Source organism: Mercenaria mercenaria, chromosome 8 (assembly GCF_021730395.1).
Source record: "Mercenaria mercenaria strain notata chromosome 8, MADL_Memer_1, whole genome shotgun sequence".
In the NCBI taxonomy this organism is placed as follows: Eukaryota; Metazoa; Mollusca; class Bivalvia; order Venerida; family Veneridae; genus Mercenaria; species Mercenaria mercenaria.
Window position 1 is genome coordinate 83,524,820 of NC_069368.1, and position 16,874 is coordinate 83,541,693.

Genomic DNA, 16,874 nt, shown 5'->3' on the forward strand with positions numbered 1-16,874 from the left:
TTGTATCACCATAAGATTTCGGTTCCTTTCTTGAACTGGCCAGATCCCATTATGGGTTCCACAGTTATGGCCCCTGAAAGGGCCAAAATCAACTATTTTGACATTGTCTGCACATTAGGAGCTTTATTTATGATTTGATTTTTACCAAACTGGCACACAACTTGTATCACCATAAGATCTTGGTTCCTTTCTTGAATTGGCCAGAATTCATCATGGGTTCCAGAGTTATGGCCCCTTAAAGGTTCAAATTTTGCTATTATGGCTTTTGCAGCCATATAGAGACTTCATTTATGGTTTGATTTGATACAAACTTCCAAAATATCTTCAACAACAATAAATCTTGGATTCCATGATGAATCTGTCAGATCCAGAGTTATTTTTTTTTATCTGATTACCTCCCCTGATTGTAATCAAAATGGATTTATATCAGTAAGTACTTATAGGACTTACTTGAATTTTCATTATTGTCATTAGTTGGTATTAGTCATGTTAGTACAAAAATGCAGCATCTGAGCCTAGGACCCTCAAATTTGATACTGGACCTGACTAGGTTTAAAAGGAACTGTTACAAGAAATTGTTTACCCTGATTATATTCAATTTATATGCCTATGTGCTCTATGTGAAAACTTGATCATATCATTTTGAGCAATGGTACTCAGGTGAACAATACAGGGCCATCATGGCGCTCTTCTTTCACAATTTTGTCAGTATAATAATGAACATATTTAACTTATTCAGTGTTTTAGGTTCAAAATGACACAAAAAATCAAATCATTTATAATTTAGCTTATCACAACTTTATATAAAAGAAAGCAGGTGGTCGCGCTGTTGTACTACCGCGCCCATTTTGAAAATTCGGCGTGTGAAAAGCAAGTTAGGCAGACATAAATCTTCAGCATGATCTTATGCATCAATCATATGTTATTTCTTGATTTTATAAGAAAGTACAATGTCATGTTCTTCAAAATTTATTTCGAATACAGCCAATTGCGGAGGAAAGAAGATTCTGTTCACAGTCTGAAATTCTGTACAAAATATCTTTAAAATTTCAACAGTATCTTCAAATTTGATATTGTTTTAAAAAATAGTTTCAGGAAACGGCACTAATAAAAAAGAACAAAAGGTATAACATTAATTTATGCCAGATGCAAATGGTTAATCCGTAACAATGACCCCAGCTAATTATGCATTGCAATTTTTAATCCTCTGCTGTGGCGGAGGGATTATAGGAATGGTCTGTGTCCGTCCTTCCGTCTGTTAGTCCTTCCGTCCGTAACAAAATCGTGTCCGGTCCATATCTCCTAAACCCCTTGAAGGAGTTTCATGAAACTTGGGTCAAATGATCTCCTCATCAAGACAATGTGCAGAACCCATGAGTCAGCCTTGTCGGTTCAAGGTCAAGGTCACAACTCAAGGTCAAATGTTTGAGCCTGCCATTTTGTGTCCGCTCTATATCTCCTAAACCCCTTGAAGGAATTTTATAAAACTTGGGTCAAATGATCACCTCATCAAGACGATGTGCAGAACCCATGAGTCAGCCATGCCAGCTCAAGGTCAAGGTCACAAATCAAGGTCAAAGGCTTGAGCCTTCCATTTTGTGTCTGCTCTATATCTCCTAAACCCCTTGAAGGAATTTTATAAAACTTGGGTCAAATGATCACCTTATTAAGACGATGTGCAGAACCCATGAGTCAGTCATTCCGGCTCAAGGTCAAGGTCACAACTTAGGGTCAAAGGTTTCAGCCTTCCATTTTGTGTCCGCTCTATATCTCCTAAGCCCCTTAAAAGAATTTCCTCAAGCTTGGGTCAAATGATCACCTCATCAAGGCGATGTGCAGAACTTATGAGTCAGCCATGTCAGCTCAAGGTCAAGGTCACAACTGAAGGTCAAAGGTTTCAGCCTTCCATTTCGTGTCCGCTCTTTATCTCCTAAACCCCTTGAAGGAATTTTATAAAACTTGGGTCAAATGATTACCTTATCAGAAAGATGTGCAGAAAATATGAGTCAACCATGCCAGCTCAAGGTCAAGGTCACAACTAAGGGTCGAAGGTTTGAGCCTTCCATTTGTTGTCCACTCTGGATCTCCTAAACCCCTTGAAGGATTTTCATCAAACTTGGGTCAAATGATCACCTCATCAAGAACTCATGAATCAGCCATGTCAACTCAAGGTCAAGGTCACAACTGAAGATCAAAGGTTTCAGCTCTGTATCTCCTAAACCCCTCGAAGGATTTTCATGAAACTTGGGTCAAGTGATCACCTCATCAGGACGTGCAGAATTCATGAGTCAGCCATGTCAGTTCAAGGTCAAGGTCACAGCTAAAATCAAAGGTTTACCCTTTCACTATCCATAGCAGTGGCGGGGGATATAGCTGTCTTTCAGACTACCTTGTCTTGTAAAGGTATAAGACCCCTAATAGCAATGTTTACAAATTGGCATTTACTTGGTATATTCTTAAAGGTGACTGTGTTTTGCACTGTGTTGAGGTTTTTAAACAACTTAACTGCCATTTCTTAGCTCATCTGATTTTTTGAAAAAAGAAAGAACAGTTACTGTCATCACTTGATCAGCGTTGATGTCGTCGTTGGCATAGCCTGGTTAAATTTTATTAGCTCGACTATTCAAAGAATAGGGGAGCTATCCTACTCACCACGGTGTTGGCATTAGCGTGAGTGTCACACAAATGTTAAAAGTTTGCGTACCATCCCAAATATTTTCAAAGTCCATTGAGATATTGCTTTCATATTTTGCTAACTTGTTTACCATCATGACCCAGCCTGTAAAATGGAGGAGGCAACTCTATCAAGCATTTTGACTGAATTATGGCCCCTTTTCGACTTAGAATATGCTTATTGTAATGTTAACATTTGTGTACCACCCCAAATATTTTCAAAGTCCATTGAGGTATTGCTTTCATATTTTGCAAATTTGTTTACCGCCATGACCCCATTCTGTAAACATGAGCAGACAACTCTTTCAAGTATTTTGACTGAATTATGGCCCTTTCCGAATTAGAAAATGCTTACTGTAATGTTAAAGTTTTACTCATAGCTTATATTATACTATCAAGCACTGAGAATAGTCGAGCGCACTGTCAACTGACAGCTCTTGTGTTTAGGTGAGCTTTTCTCCTAAACTATCAAAGCTATTGCATTGAAAGTTGCAACACTTGTTCAGCATCATAAGCTGACTCTGTACAGCAAGAAACATAACTCCATCTTGCTTTTTTCAAGAATTATGGCCCCTTTAGGACTTAGAAAATCAGATTTCTTGGTTAAGTTTTAGGTTTAGGTCAGTTTTTCTCCTAAACTATCAAAGCTATTGCTTTGAAACTTGCAATACATGTTCACAATCATAAGCTTACCCTGTACAGCAAGAAACATAACTCCATTCTGCTTTTTGCAAGATTATGGCCCCTTTTGGACATAGAAAATCTCAGATCTATTGGTTAAGTTTTATGTTTAGGTAAACATTTCTCACAAATTATCAAAGCTATTCTTGCAATCTTTACCTTGATCCACTCTCATATTTTTTTCTGCTTTTAAAGCTTTCACAAAGAATTTAGTTCAATCAAACAACTCTACTCAGGTAAGCGATATAGGGCCATCATGGACTTGTTGTCTCTTTTTTTTTTTCAAAATTACATGTAATGCTATGAAGAGCCTTTATCTCTTACAGTCATCATTTTTGCTCACAGGAGAGATCTGCAACATTAATATATAAAAGCTGATCAATATTTAAGCATTCTTAACCGTATAAATTCCATTTCAGGTTTAGTAGAAAAGTTATATGGTTAGAAGCAGGAATTACTAATAGACGACCTGATGTTGTAGCCTCGTATTATTTGAATGCTGTAGAGAAAGAGGAAGGTGAGAACTGTATTTAACAAGAATTCTTGAATAAAATCGCTGTTCTTACCATTTTTAGAGGTGTTTTAACAGGAAAGAAAATACATTGTATGTGTTAACAGCCAGATTCTCACAGTCACATGCTGTTACAACACATTTATGCTCACCTGAGCCAAAGGCTAGTGATGTGCTTTTGTGACTGCTCAATGCCCGTCATGCGTCGTCAGTCGTCCTTTCGTCAGTTTTTCAAAAAGAATCTTCTGGCAGAATTATACCAAACTTCACAAAAATGATCCTTGGATGGTCCCCTTTCTAAATTGTTCAAAGAATTTAATCTCATGCAGGACTCTAGTTGCCATAGCAACCAAAAGGAAAAACTTTAAAGATCTTCTTTTGTAGAGCCTTGATATTTAGTTTGAATGGCTGCCTGGATGAAATCTAGGTCAGGTTTGAATATGGGTAATATGTGGTCAGAAACGAGGTCATTTACCATTAAGTGAAATCAAAGAAAAACCTTTGTAGCAGCATTAAAACAAATAAATGTGACATAATGCCGTGGTCCTCTATCAGGGTTGTTTAAATTGTGCCCCTGAGGTGAAAAGAGGCCCTGCCCCGGGAGTCACAAGTTTTACATAAACTTATATAGGAACAAACTTTACAATTCTTCTTGTTTAAAACCACAAGACCTAGACCTTTGATATTTTGTATGTAGCATTGCCTTATGGCTCTCTACCAAAATTGTTCAAATTGTACCCCAGGGGTGAAAAGAGGCCTTGCCCCGGGGTTCTCCAATTTTACATAGGAAAAAACTTTAAAAATCTTCTTGCCTGGAACTGCTAGGTGCTTCTCATATTTGGTATGTTGTCTTTCCTAGTGTTTCTCTACCAGAATTGTTTAAATTATGTCCCTTGGGTGAAAAGAGGCCCTGCCCTGGGGATACCAAGTTTATCAGAGACTTACAGGAAAAAAAGGATCATTTTGTATGAAAATTAAAGGCATAGGCCTTTGATATTTACTTAGGATTTAAGGTTAATTTTTACTGAATTCATTTTAATTAAACTTAAAGTATTTGTTCCACATCATCACACAAATCATATGACACAAGGTGCATATTTCTATATTTTTTTAAATTATGCCCCCTTTTTGCTTAGAATTATACTTACATAGTGTTTTGATACACTTTAAAAAATATGTTTATCTTCTTTTATCACTCAATATTTCTGACACAGACACAAGTTACTGTGCAATATCTTCATCAACCATTGGAGTCATTAAACATTCCAGTGACAGCCCCAGTTTCCTTAGAGGTGCCCAGTCTCACTATCCCGCATCGAAATAGTTGAGCGTGCTGTCTCCTGTGCAGCTCTTATTTATTACATCTTCATTTTTCAGATGAGCCACCTAGGGCCATCTTGGCCCTCTTGTTTTTAAGGACCTTCAAACTTCTCATGCTGATAGTACTTATTGAGTACACCACCCCTATTGACAGGCCAACTATAACTTTTTGCATGAAGGCACTTTACTCGCGAACCACTGCACCTAGGACCTTCAAACTTTACCTGCTGATAGTACTTATTGAGTACACCACCCCTACTGACTTTGGGGTCACCAGGTCAAAGGTCAAGGTCACAGGGGCCAATGTTAACTTTTTGCATGAAGGCACTTTACTTGCAAACCACTGCACCCAGGACCTTTAAACTTCACATGCTGATAGTACTTATTAAGTACACCACCCCTACTGACTTTGGGGTCACCAGGTCAAAAGTCAAGGTCACAGGGGCCAACATTAACTTTTTGCATGAAGGCACTTTACTTCCAAACCACTGTACCCAGGACCTTCAAACTCACGTACTTTTTGAGTACACTCCTACTAACTTTGGGGTCACCAGGTCAAAGGTCAAGGTCACAGGGGCCATTTTTAATTGTTTGCATGAAGGCACTTTACATGAAAACCACTTCATTCAGGACCTTCAAACTTCACATGCTGATAGTACTTATTGAGTACACCACCCCTACTGACTTTAGGGTCACCAGGTCAAAGGTCAAGGTGCTGCGGGGGCATTTGTCACCATTAGTGACAGCTCTTGTTAATGAAATTTTATCAGAATGTTTGTCTGGCAGAAATCTAAGTCAAGTTCGAACAATGGTCATCTTGAGTCCAAAACTGTCACCCTGTCAAATTAAAAGAAAACCCTTGAATATGCTTTTTTTGGTAAGTCACTTTTTGGCTGTTGATAGATTGCTTGTCTTGATTTAATTACAGTCAAGTTTGAATGTATGTGATCTTGGATCCCTTTTCTATGGAAAATTATAGGCTACAGGGTTCTAGCCAGGATTTTCTGAAGGCATGTTGCAGAAGGATATTTTTTGACGAGCAAAGGGGTGGGTGCGGGAGGGGTGTCCCCTCCTGCATGGGGGGTATGGGGGTAACCCCCAGAAAATTTTGTGTTACTACAACTCATTTTGGTGCATTCTGGTGCATTTCAGAGTGAAAAACATAGTGGTATTTTCAGTGATTAATAAGCATCATTTACATGTACAACAAGAAAAGATATCAGGTCATAAAAATCCTATGGAGTTATTTGCTGAATGACAATTAAAAGTTCATCAATTTTAAGTTGCTAAAATTGTTCATTTACTATTTATTGTACATAAAACAACACAATTTTAGCACTGCACACAGATCTATTTGTATTTTAAAGTCGCTATATTTTATTCAAGATGTTCCTCAGGTGAGTGACCTAGGACCGTTGTGTTCTCAAGCTTATAAAAGCGTCAAATTAGTGCAACAATATAACTTTTTTCAGGATATCCATGCAAAGTACGTGCTGACCATGGCACTGAAAATGTTGTTGTTGCTGCCATGCACAGAACATTATCAGGAAATGATAACAGTTTCCTGTTCGGAAAATCCACATCAAATCAGGTTGGTTTGTTACAGTTGGTGAATTCTTACAGTTGTGTTTTCTTTAAGATTTTACAATGTTTTCCTTTTTATGCTTCCACTTTTGAGGGGGGGGGGGATATAGATTTGCTCTTGTCAGTCCGTCCGTCCTTCCGAAAATGTTGTGTCGCGCGTAGCTCTGAAAGTATTTGACATAGAGTCACAAAACTTTACAGGAATGTTGGTCAGCATGTGCAGTTGTGCACCTGGGGTTTCGCGTCTGGATTCATTCAGTCATGTAGAAGTTATGGCCCCTGACTTTGTAAACATTGGTCATTTAGTGTTGTGTCACGGCTAGCTCCAAAAGTATATGACCTAGAGTCACAAAACTTTACAGGCATGTTGGTCAGCATGTGTAGTTGTGCACCTGGAATTTCGCGTCCTGATTCATCCAGTCATGTAGGAGTTATGGCCCTTGACTTAGTAAAAAATTGGTCATTTTAATGTTGTGTTGTGCGTAGCTCCTAAGTATTTGACCTAGAGTCACCAAAGTTTACAGGAATGTTGGTCAGCATGTGCAGTTGTGCACCTGGGGTTTCGCATCCGGATTCATCCAGTCATGTAGGAGTTATGGCCCCTGACTTAGTCAAAAATTGGTCATTTTAATGTTGTGTCGCGCATAGCTCCAAAAGTATTTGACCTAGAATCACCAAAGTTTACAGGAATGTTGGTCAGCATATGCAGTTGTGCACCTGGGGTTTCGCGTCCAGATTCATTCAGTCGTGTAGGAGTTATAGCCACTGACTTAGTAAAAAATGGGTCATTTTAATGTTGTGTCGTGCGTAGCTCCAAAAGTAGTTGACCTAGAGTCACCAAAGTTTACAGGAATGTTGGTCAGCATGTGCAGTTGTGCACCTGGGGTTTCGCATACGGATTCATTCAGTATTGTAGGAGTTGTGGCCCCTGACCTTGGAAAAATTTGTCATTTTAATGTCATGTAGTGGGGGCATCTGTGTCCCATGGACACATTTCTAGGTAACTCCACTATTCGCAGAAAAGGAGGAATATTCTATTCCTGCGGCTTCAGCGTGACCTCTTTTGATTAAAGTTTTTCGGCCACCTTTTTCAGTCATATCTTTGTTACTACGTCTTATATCTTACTGTAATGTAACATATACATTGTCCAGCATACAAACAAGTATTTGCAGGGGCTGGGTCCATTATACCAAACGTCAAGGTCACCAAGGTGTTATACATGGGTTGTTTTTAGCTCACTCATGGTTAGCTTTTGTTACCGCTGGTTAGGTTTTGTGACCGCTCAATGTCCGTCTTGCGGTATGCATCGTCAGTCGTTCGTACATCAACAATTTTTAAAAAAAATCTTCTTCTTCAAAACCACTGGGCAGAATTACATCAAACTTCATATATATACATATATGCAAACAAGAACTTTAACAAGTGTGACAATATACACCAGTCCTGAAGGGTTATCCAGTTAAAGGACGTAAGTATATTTTGGAGGAAAAATCAAAGTTGAAAGATTATTAGAGTTGGAGGTGTGTAGGTGGAAGTGGGTGGGGGTGGAACAGGGTATGAATGTGTGCGGTAATGGTAAGAGAATACTTAATGGCAATAAACTTAATTATTTTTTGTGAGTGTGTGTGGTGTTAATGGGTGCGTATTGTAGGCTGTTTCAGTATGCCCATCGTCTTATCATCAGCTGGCTATATTCTATTACAAGTAAAAATTTTAATTTTTTTTTTCAATTCTGATACAGACAAAAAATATGATGGACTGATTTGACCTAACACCCTGCAATAACTAGAGAACCACCTGACCCAGAATGTTGAAACTTCATAGGATGATTGGTCATGAAGAGTAGATGACCGCTATTGATCTTGGGGTCACTCCGTCAAGGTCAAGGTCACAGGGGCCTGAACATTGAAAACCATTTCCGATCAATGACCAGAGAACCACTTGACCCAGAGTGTTGAAACTACATAGGATGATTAATCATGAGGAGTAGATGTCCTCTATTGATTTTGGGGTCACTCCGTCAAAGGTCAAGGTCACAGGGGCCTGAACATTGAAAACCATTTCCGATCAATAACTAGAGAACCACATGACCCAGAATGTTGAAATTTCACAGGATGATTGGTCATGGAGTGTAGATGACCCCTTTTGATTTCGGGGTCACTCCGTCAAAGGTCAAGGTCACAGGGGCCTGAACATTGAAAACAATTTCCGATCAATAACTAGAGAACCACTTGACCCAGAATATTGAAACTTCATAGGATGATTGGTCATGAAGAGCAGATGATTGCTATTGATTTTGGCGTCACCCCGTCAAAGGTCAAGGTCACAGGGGCCTGAACATTCAAAACAATTTCCGATCAATAACTAGAGAACCACCTGACCCAGAATGTTGAAACTTCATAGGATGATTGAGCATGAAGAGTAGATGACCCGTATTGATTTTGGGGTTACTCTGTCAAAGGTCAAGGTCACAGGGACCTGAACATTGAAAACAATTTCCGATCAATAACTAGAGAATCACTTGACCCAGAATGTTGAAACTTCATAGGATGATTGATCATGAAAAGTAGATGACCCCTGCTGATTTTGGGGTCACTCCGTCAAAGGTCATGGTCACAGTGGCCTGAACATTGAAAACAATTTCTGGTCAGTAACTTGAGAACCACTTGACCCGGAATGATGAAACTTCATAGGATGATTGGTCATGCAGAGTAGATGACCCTTAACGATTTTGGGGTCACTCTGTGAAAGATCAAGGTCACAGGGGCCTGAACATTGAAAACCATTTCCGGTCAGTAACTTGAGAACCACTTGACCCAGAATGATGAAACTTCATAGGATGATTGGTCATGCAGAGTAGATGACTCCTAATGATTTTAGGGTCACTCTGTTAAAGGTCAAGGCCACAGGGGCCTGAACATGGGAAACCATTTCCAATCAATAACTTGAGAACCTCTCGACCCAGAATGTTGAAACTTCATAGGATGATTGTTCATGCAGAGTAAATGACCCATATTGTTTTTGGGGTCAGTCTATTAAAGGTCAAGGTCACAGTGGCCTGTTCATGTAAAATCATTTTTTGGAAATAACTTGAGAACCACTTGACCTACAATGTTGAAACTTAATAGAATGATTGGACATGCAGAGAAGATGACCCTTATTTATTTTGAGGTCATCTGAACAAAGGTCAAGGTCACAGGAGCCTGAACAGTGACTTGAGAACCACTAGGCCAAGAGTGTTGAAATTTAGCGGGATGACTGGACATGCCAAGTAGATGATTCCTATTGCAGCCAACCATCAGTGTCTCTTTGACTTTCGCTCCTGACCCCTATTGACTTCTTGCCTATAGGACTTTGCATTGAGGGAGACATGCGCTTTTTTACAAAAGCATTTTCTAGTTTGGATTTAATTAAATAATTTCTCAAACGAAACAACATATCAAATGAGAATAAATTTTGCTTTGTTGACTGGAATGATAACATTGATAGAGAGGAATCTACTTCCTATAGAACAATGTCTTATAAAAGAAATCCCACAAAACTTATCAAGTACCTGTGAAGAAAAGAAAAAACTAGTGATTTTAAAGAAAATATTTACAAAAATTGGATTAATAACTTTTACAACTGAAAACAGGAAGTTGCATGCTCTTCTGTATTTTGAAAGATTGTCTGCTACAAGCTACCTGTGTTTACAATGGTTATTTTTAGCTACTGCTTCTGAGTAACAAAATGTAGCTCCTCCCACTATTTTCCGTTTGCCCCGGTAGGAAATGCTGGGGGTTTAACAAAATGGGACCGTTTCTTCTAGCATCAATACCCCTTACTAGAATAACTTCATACTAATGCAGATGTAACCTTAGTCCTGTGGCCATTCCTCATCTTCAGACATCACCTGACCTCAGTTTGACCTTGGCCTCATTTTGGACTTAGGTTGCTTTATATGGGTCTTCTCTTGGTTAACCAAATGGGACCGTTTCGTCTAGCATCAATACCCCTTACAAGAATGAATTGATACAAATACAGATGTAAACTGTGACGATTCCTCATCTTCATACATCATCTGACCTCAGTTTGACCTTGATCTCGTTTTGGTGCAAAAGCTATTGACAATGATGCTATTTGAGGGGGGAGGGGGAGGGGGCGCATCAAGCGTTTATTGAATGCAGCTACTTGTTTTAAAAAGTGTTCAAACCTTCAGCATGTTAAGTTGTAACTGCACCAATCTTGCTTCCAGCCATGTTCAAGATATCTTATTTGTGTTCTCTTAAAGACATGAACTTGTTAAAGAGCAACACTTGGTACCAAACCACTCAAAGACAATATTTCATTCAACCTTAACTTCAAGCTCACATTTCAATTAACTGCATTTAATCTTAGCTAAGCTTATTATAGTTAAAATATATCATTTAAAATAAATTCTTTAGTCTGGATCAAAGTTGCATACATTTATTAATATGTACTCTATAATTAAACATTTGTTATCTGTTAATTTGATTTTGACTAATGAAATTAGTTTCTTCTTATATTAATAACATCCTTAACTTTTTACTGGTTATATTTTTTTGCAATTTCTCTCCACAAACCCTTTCTGTGGGGGATACCAATTCATTGAATTTGCTTGTTACTGAATGGATTTAATTCAAACGTAAAATAATTGTTCAACATCATCACCTTCATCTTATGACATAAGGCACTATTTTTTCATGAATTATTCCCCTTTTTTATTCAACAATTCAGCTTAAAGTTTTGGTGCACTTTTACTTTATCTCTGTTATAACTGAATGGATTTGATTCATTCTTGAAGTAGATATTCAAAATCATCACTTACATCATATGACACAATGTGCATAACTCTGGCACCAATGTTTCATGAATTACATCCCATTTTCCTTAGGATTTCAGGTTGATTTTGATGCATTTTCACTAAATCTCAGTATTTACCAAATGCATTTGATTCAAACTTGTAATAGTTGTTCCACTTATCACTCTCATCATATGAAAAAAGGTGCATATCTCTTGCACCAATATTTTATGATTTATGGCCCTTTTTGCTTAGAATTATAGTAATGTGGTGTTTTGATATACTTTATATTTACCTGTCTTATTGCTTGATATTTTTATACGCCCGTTTGAAAAACGGGACGTATTATGGGAACGCCCCTGGCGGGCGGGCGGTCAGGCCGGCGGCGTCCACAGACCTTGTCCGGAGCATATCTTCTACATGCATGGAGGGATTTTGATGAAACTTGGCACAGTTGTTCACCATCATGAGACAGAGTGTCTTGCGCAAGAACCAGGTCCCTAGGTCTAAGGTCAAGGTCACATCTAGATATGAGGACTGCGTTGGCTCAAAAATATGTCTGTGATTCATTGTCTACAATTTTTACACTGGCGTCACAGGTTTTTTTTAAAGGACGTTACGCACATATATCATATGTACATTTGTACATTAACTCTTGTGCATAGCCAGTTTCCTCTCGAACTGCTTTTTATTCATTAAAAATATTTTCATTTGAGGCTATTTTGATTCATGATTCAATCAAAACAAAAGTAAATCTAGTTTCTCATAAAACATGTTTCGCTACGTATGTGACACTTGCAAAAGTAAGACACTGATAACTTTCTGTCAATGTCTTAACAAATGACATTACCGGTAACAATATACGCTTAAAAAGCATATTATGTATTACTTGTTTGTGGTAAAATTTCGCTGTTGTATAGCTTCAGCAATAATGTATCTATTTATGTCCCTGATATCTTCAAACATGAACACTAAAATCGTATCTTAAGGAAAGCGCAAAATGACATACCCAATTTAAATAAATTCTTGTTCAGTTCTTGTTTATATTGCTGGATATAATGAAATTATAAAAAGCATTCTTTCAACAGACAACTGTTTCACATGGTAAAATAATCTGATGACACATTACAGTACATCTTTTATTTCAGAAACTGTACTGAGAAAACAGAATTCACGTAGAACTTTACCAATTAAAGACACTATGAATTTTAAAGCAATCGCAAGACTAAAAATTTGATCAAAAATATTTTAATGAACAGAAATTAAAACGAGTAAAGCGACACAAACAAAATTTTGGTTTAGTCCTAACCGGGTGTTTTGCAAAATGCTAATCGAAAAATTCTTCCCGTAGTGAAATGTACACCCACAATTCCCTTTGACATGCCGGTATGTACCGAGGTCGCAAAGGGCAAACAGGTGTTTGAGTAATTCACTTGTAAGTAAATGAAAGCAAACTGGCACACGTCTTCTTAATGGGTAGTATGTTTCCAAAGAGATACAATTCCTCCATGATTTATGTAAAAATTATCAAAAAAAAAAAATTATATATAAAAAAATCCAGAATTACAAATTGTTCTAGTGATTAAAACCTATGAATGAACTGTACACGCTTAACATTCACCAAGTATACACAAGCGATAAAACATAACTTTACATTACTGTGGAAACAGGCTGATTCTGTCCAATTATTTTGGTTGATTCAGACCACGTTCTTTGAATAAAGGTAGATAATGACCATATATTTTGGCCGATTCGGACAACAAACTTTGATTTCTAGAGTCAATAATGACCATTTATTTTGGATGATTCAGCAATGTTCAGGAAATAATGTTGATTATAGGGATTTAACTTGAAGTAAGGACATAAAATATACACCGTACAAGCAGGTAATTTAAGAATTTTGACAAGATAAAATGCATAATTTATGCGTTTAAATAAGCAATTTAATTATTCTTTGCATCAGAAATTTAACTTCATACTCATAATAGTTCTGGCTACCATAACTTGACTGACGCTGTTTTTATTTTCTTATGGTTGTGCCCGTAATAACATATAAACATCTCTGAGCTGGAATGTTTTAGCTATACTCATAAATGTTATTTTAACTCATGTCAGTGTCAGGAAAACTTAAACAATATAGGCCAAATAAGCCAAGTAAATTTGGGCCGAATCAGCCATTACATTGGTCCATCAAAGTTTTTACGTTCAGATTGCCAGCTAGCCACAAATACAAAACAATCTGAACGTCGGATTATTTCGACTACTTATCTACAACACCTAAAGCACTACACTCAGATCCAGGAAAGTGGAATATTTACAGATTGGCTGTAAATTATAAATTTACAGATTTTTCAATCTATAAATTGTGTGTGTATGAAAACTGATAAAATTACACTTATTCTCAAACCCGCAGCTTGCAATTAATTGGTTTATTTACAGTATGCATAAATTAAGGTCATTTGTGAGTATCAGCCATTTTTGTTTTCTGAGTTTTTGGCATTTTCGGAAAATTCAAGTCAACAGAAAATTTCAGAAATGACTGAAAGTTACGAGTGACCTTTCTATATCCATACCATCAGTAAATAAAGTGATTTCAAGCTGCGATTTTGAGTTTAAATATGATTTAAGCAGTTTTCAAACATTAGATCTGTAAATTTACAGATTGAAAAATCTGTAAAATTACAGATTATTAGTAAATTTACAGACAATCTGTAAGTAAAACACTTTCCTAGACCTGTATACAGTGCAATATTTCAAGCTTCGAGTCTTTGACTGTGTGTAAGATTTCAATATTTTTGGCTATCAATTATTTGTCGAATTTGAGATCATATTTTCCCCCTGATTTGAGAGTTAGAAATACTTCTGTTTCCATGTATTCAAACAATGAGAAAAATACGAAAACATTTTTTTTATCATCTCCCATTTTAAGGCATCGTCCACAGTAGTGGCCATTTGACTCAAAATTTTACATGCAAATTTTCATAAAAATAAAAGATGACTAAGTGGTAACAATAAAATCAATAATTTTGTCATAATTGTGTTTTAAATATCTATGTGAACATATGCAAGTAAAAGGATGTGCATTTCACTACCTGTATTATGACCATTATATAGAAAAATACACTAAATTTAATTTATTCAAACTTGATTGTACAAATATCCGTAGAGGACCCTCGCTAATTCCATAAAGATTATATAATAACAGTAGGAATTCGGGTAACCCCGCGCGTCTGCAACCCCGCCAGTAGCTCCCGCTGATTCAATATACTTATATAGTAATAGCGGGTAACCCTGCCCGTCTGCAACCCCGCCAGTAGCTCCCGCAGATTCAATATGCTTATATAGTAACAGCGGGAAACCCCGCGCGTCTGCAACCACGCCAGCAGCTCCCGCTGATAAAATATAAATTATACAGTCAATGCGGAACTTCGAAAAACCCGCCGATATCAATATATCATACTTTTTAAATCCCGCTGATTTGAAACCCCGCCAGAAGTATACATAAACAGCGGAGCTGCTAATTTATGCCGCTGGTTAGTTCCAACCAATCAAGTTAATAGGCAGAGGGGCGGAAAAGTTTTTCATCGGTTCCGCTATCTAGAAAGGAAGTGTAAGTGTGCGCGTGTGGAGGAAACTGTCAAAACAACACAGTATAATGCTTGCTATATTTCTACAATAGACTGGTCCATTATTCAATTTCAGCAGTGCCACTTATTCGAAGGGGTGTTCACTGAAAAACTGACTGATTGGAGTACATACTATTTAAAAAGAAAACAAAAACGCTCTAGTAACTTCAAAGATTTAATAAAGGGAGTTAATAAAACAGTTATACGTTTGAATTATTTATTGAAAACCGAAAATAATATTAATAAATCTGAGATTTCGAGAAAAATGTAATTTTCATAATTTGAAAATAGAAATTTATAGGGAAAAAATGAGAACAGAAAACCTGTGCAGTTGTAATGACGGTCGGATATAAAACCAAATGCAACTTCTATTTCTGCGTGATGTTTTCTGATTTACAAAAATATGCCGGCAATGTTAGTACCTAAATTATGTAATTACCACATTATTTTCTGAGTGGAAAAATGCACATATTGACAAAAGGGATATTATTTTGTTTAAACATTCTACTATGAAAAGCTCAATAAAATTGTGAATGAAGGAACTTGAAGGTCGCCTACAAGCGGGATACGACACATTAGCAAAAGGTCAGATAGTACAAAGAGAAAAATAAATTCGGATGTCAATCGACTAACTGTGTACGGGATATATTGTACACTCTGTGAAAAATATGTTTTCGTGGGAGAGACGTCGAGAACGTTGAAAGGATGAAAAATCACGAGGCGGACGTAGACTGAAGTGACAAAAGCCAGTAGTGCTCCACTTCAATACAACATGTTACAGTGAAAATAACATAAGAGTGAAAATTTTACAACTTGAAAAGGTAGATTAAAGAAGTAGAATGGATAGGCAAGCTAGAGACTGAATCAAGAAGCAAGTTTAGGTGTCTTATGGCGCGAATACAAGTAAACATTGTTCACAGACTGTAGATTCAGATACATGTGAGCTAAGCAATATATATGTATAAAATGATAAACAAGAGGGCCAAGATGGCCCTAGGTCGCTCACCTGAGAAAAACACCATAACAGTGTAAACATGTCTGACATAGTGATTTCATGGAAACAAATATTCTGACCAATTTTCATTAAGATTGCATCAAAAATGTGGTCTCTAAAGTGTAAACAAGCATTTTCTTCAATTGACCTAGTGACCTAGTTTTTGAGCTAAGATGACCTACATTCGAATTTGACCTAGATTTGATCAAGGCAATCATTCTGACTAAATTTCATCCATCTCGATTGAAAAATACAGCCTCTATCGCATACAAAACGTTTTTCTTTGATATATGCTAGCGACCTAGTTTTTGACCCCAGATGACCCATATTCAAACTTGACCTTAATTTCATCAAGGCTAGCATTCTGACCATATTTCATGAAGATCAATTGAAAAATACAGTCTTTATTGCATACACAAGGTTTTTCTTTGATTTGATCTAGTGACCTAGTTTTTGACCACAGATGACCCATATTCTAACTTGACCTAGATTTCGTCAAGACAATCATTCTGACTAAATGTTATGAATATCCAGTGTTAAATGCAGGCCCCTATTGCGTACACAAGGTTTTTCTTTAATTTGACAGGGTGACCTAGTTTTTGACCCAAGACGACCCATATTTAAAATCTACCTAGATTTGATATAGACAAACATTCTGATTGAATTTCATGAAGATCCGGTGT

General features: G+C 37.1%; 1 protein-coding gene across 1 annotated transcript in view; it reads left to right on the forward strand.

Moving 5' to 3' along the window:
* The window catches only part of LOC123565945 (uncharacterized), a 56,840-nt gene that overhangs the window by 12,558 nt on the left and 27,408 nt on the right, over nucleotides 1–16,874 (forward strand). The window contains exons 9-10 of the mRNA XM_053549216.1: nucleotides 3,774–3,871; nucleotides 6,658–6,776. Coding sequence (XP_053405191.1) covers nucleotides 3,774–3,871; nucleotides 6,658–6,776 — 217 coding nt within the window. The remainder of the gene's footprint in view (nucleotides 1–3,773; nucleotides 3,872–6,657; nucleotides 6,777–16,874) is intronic.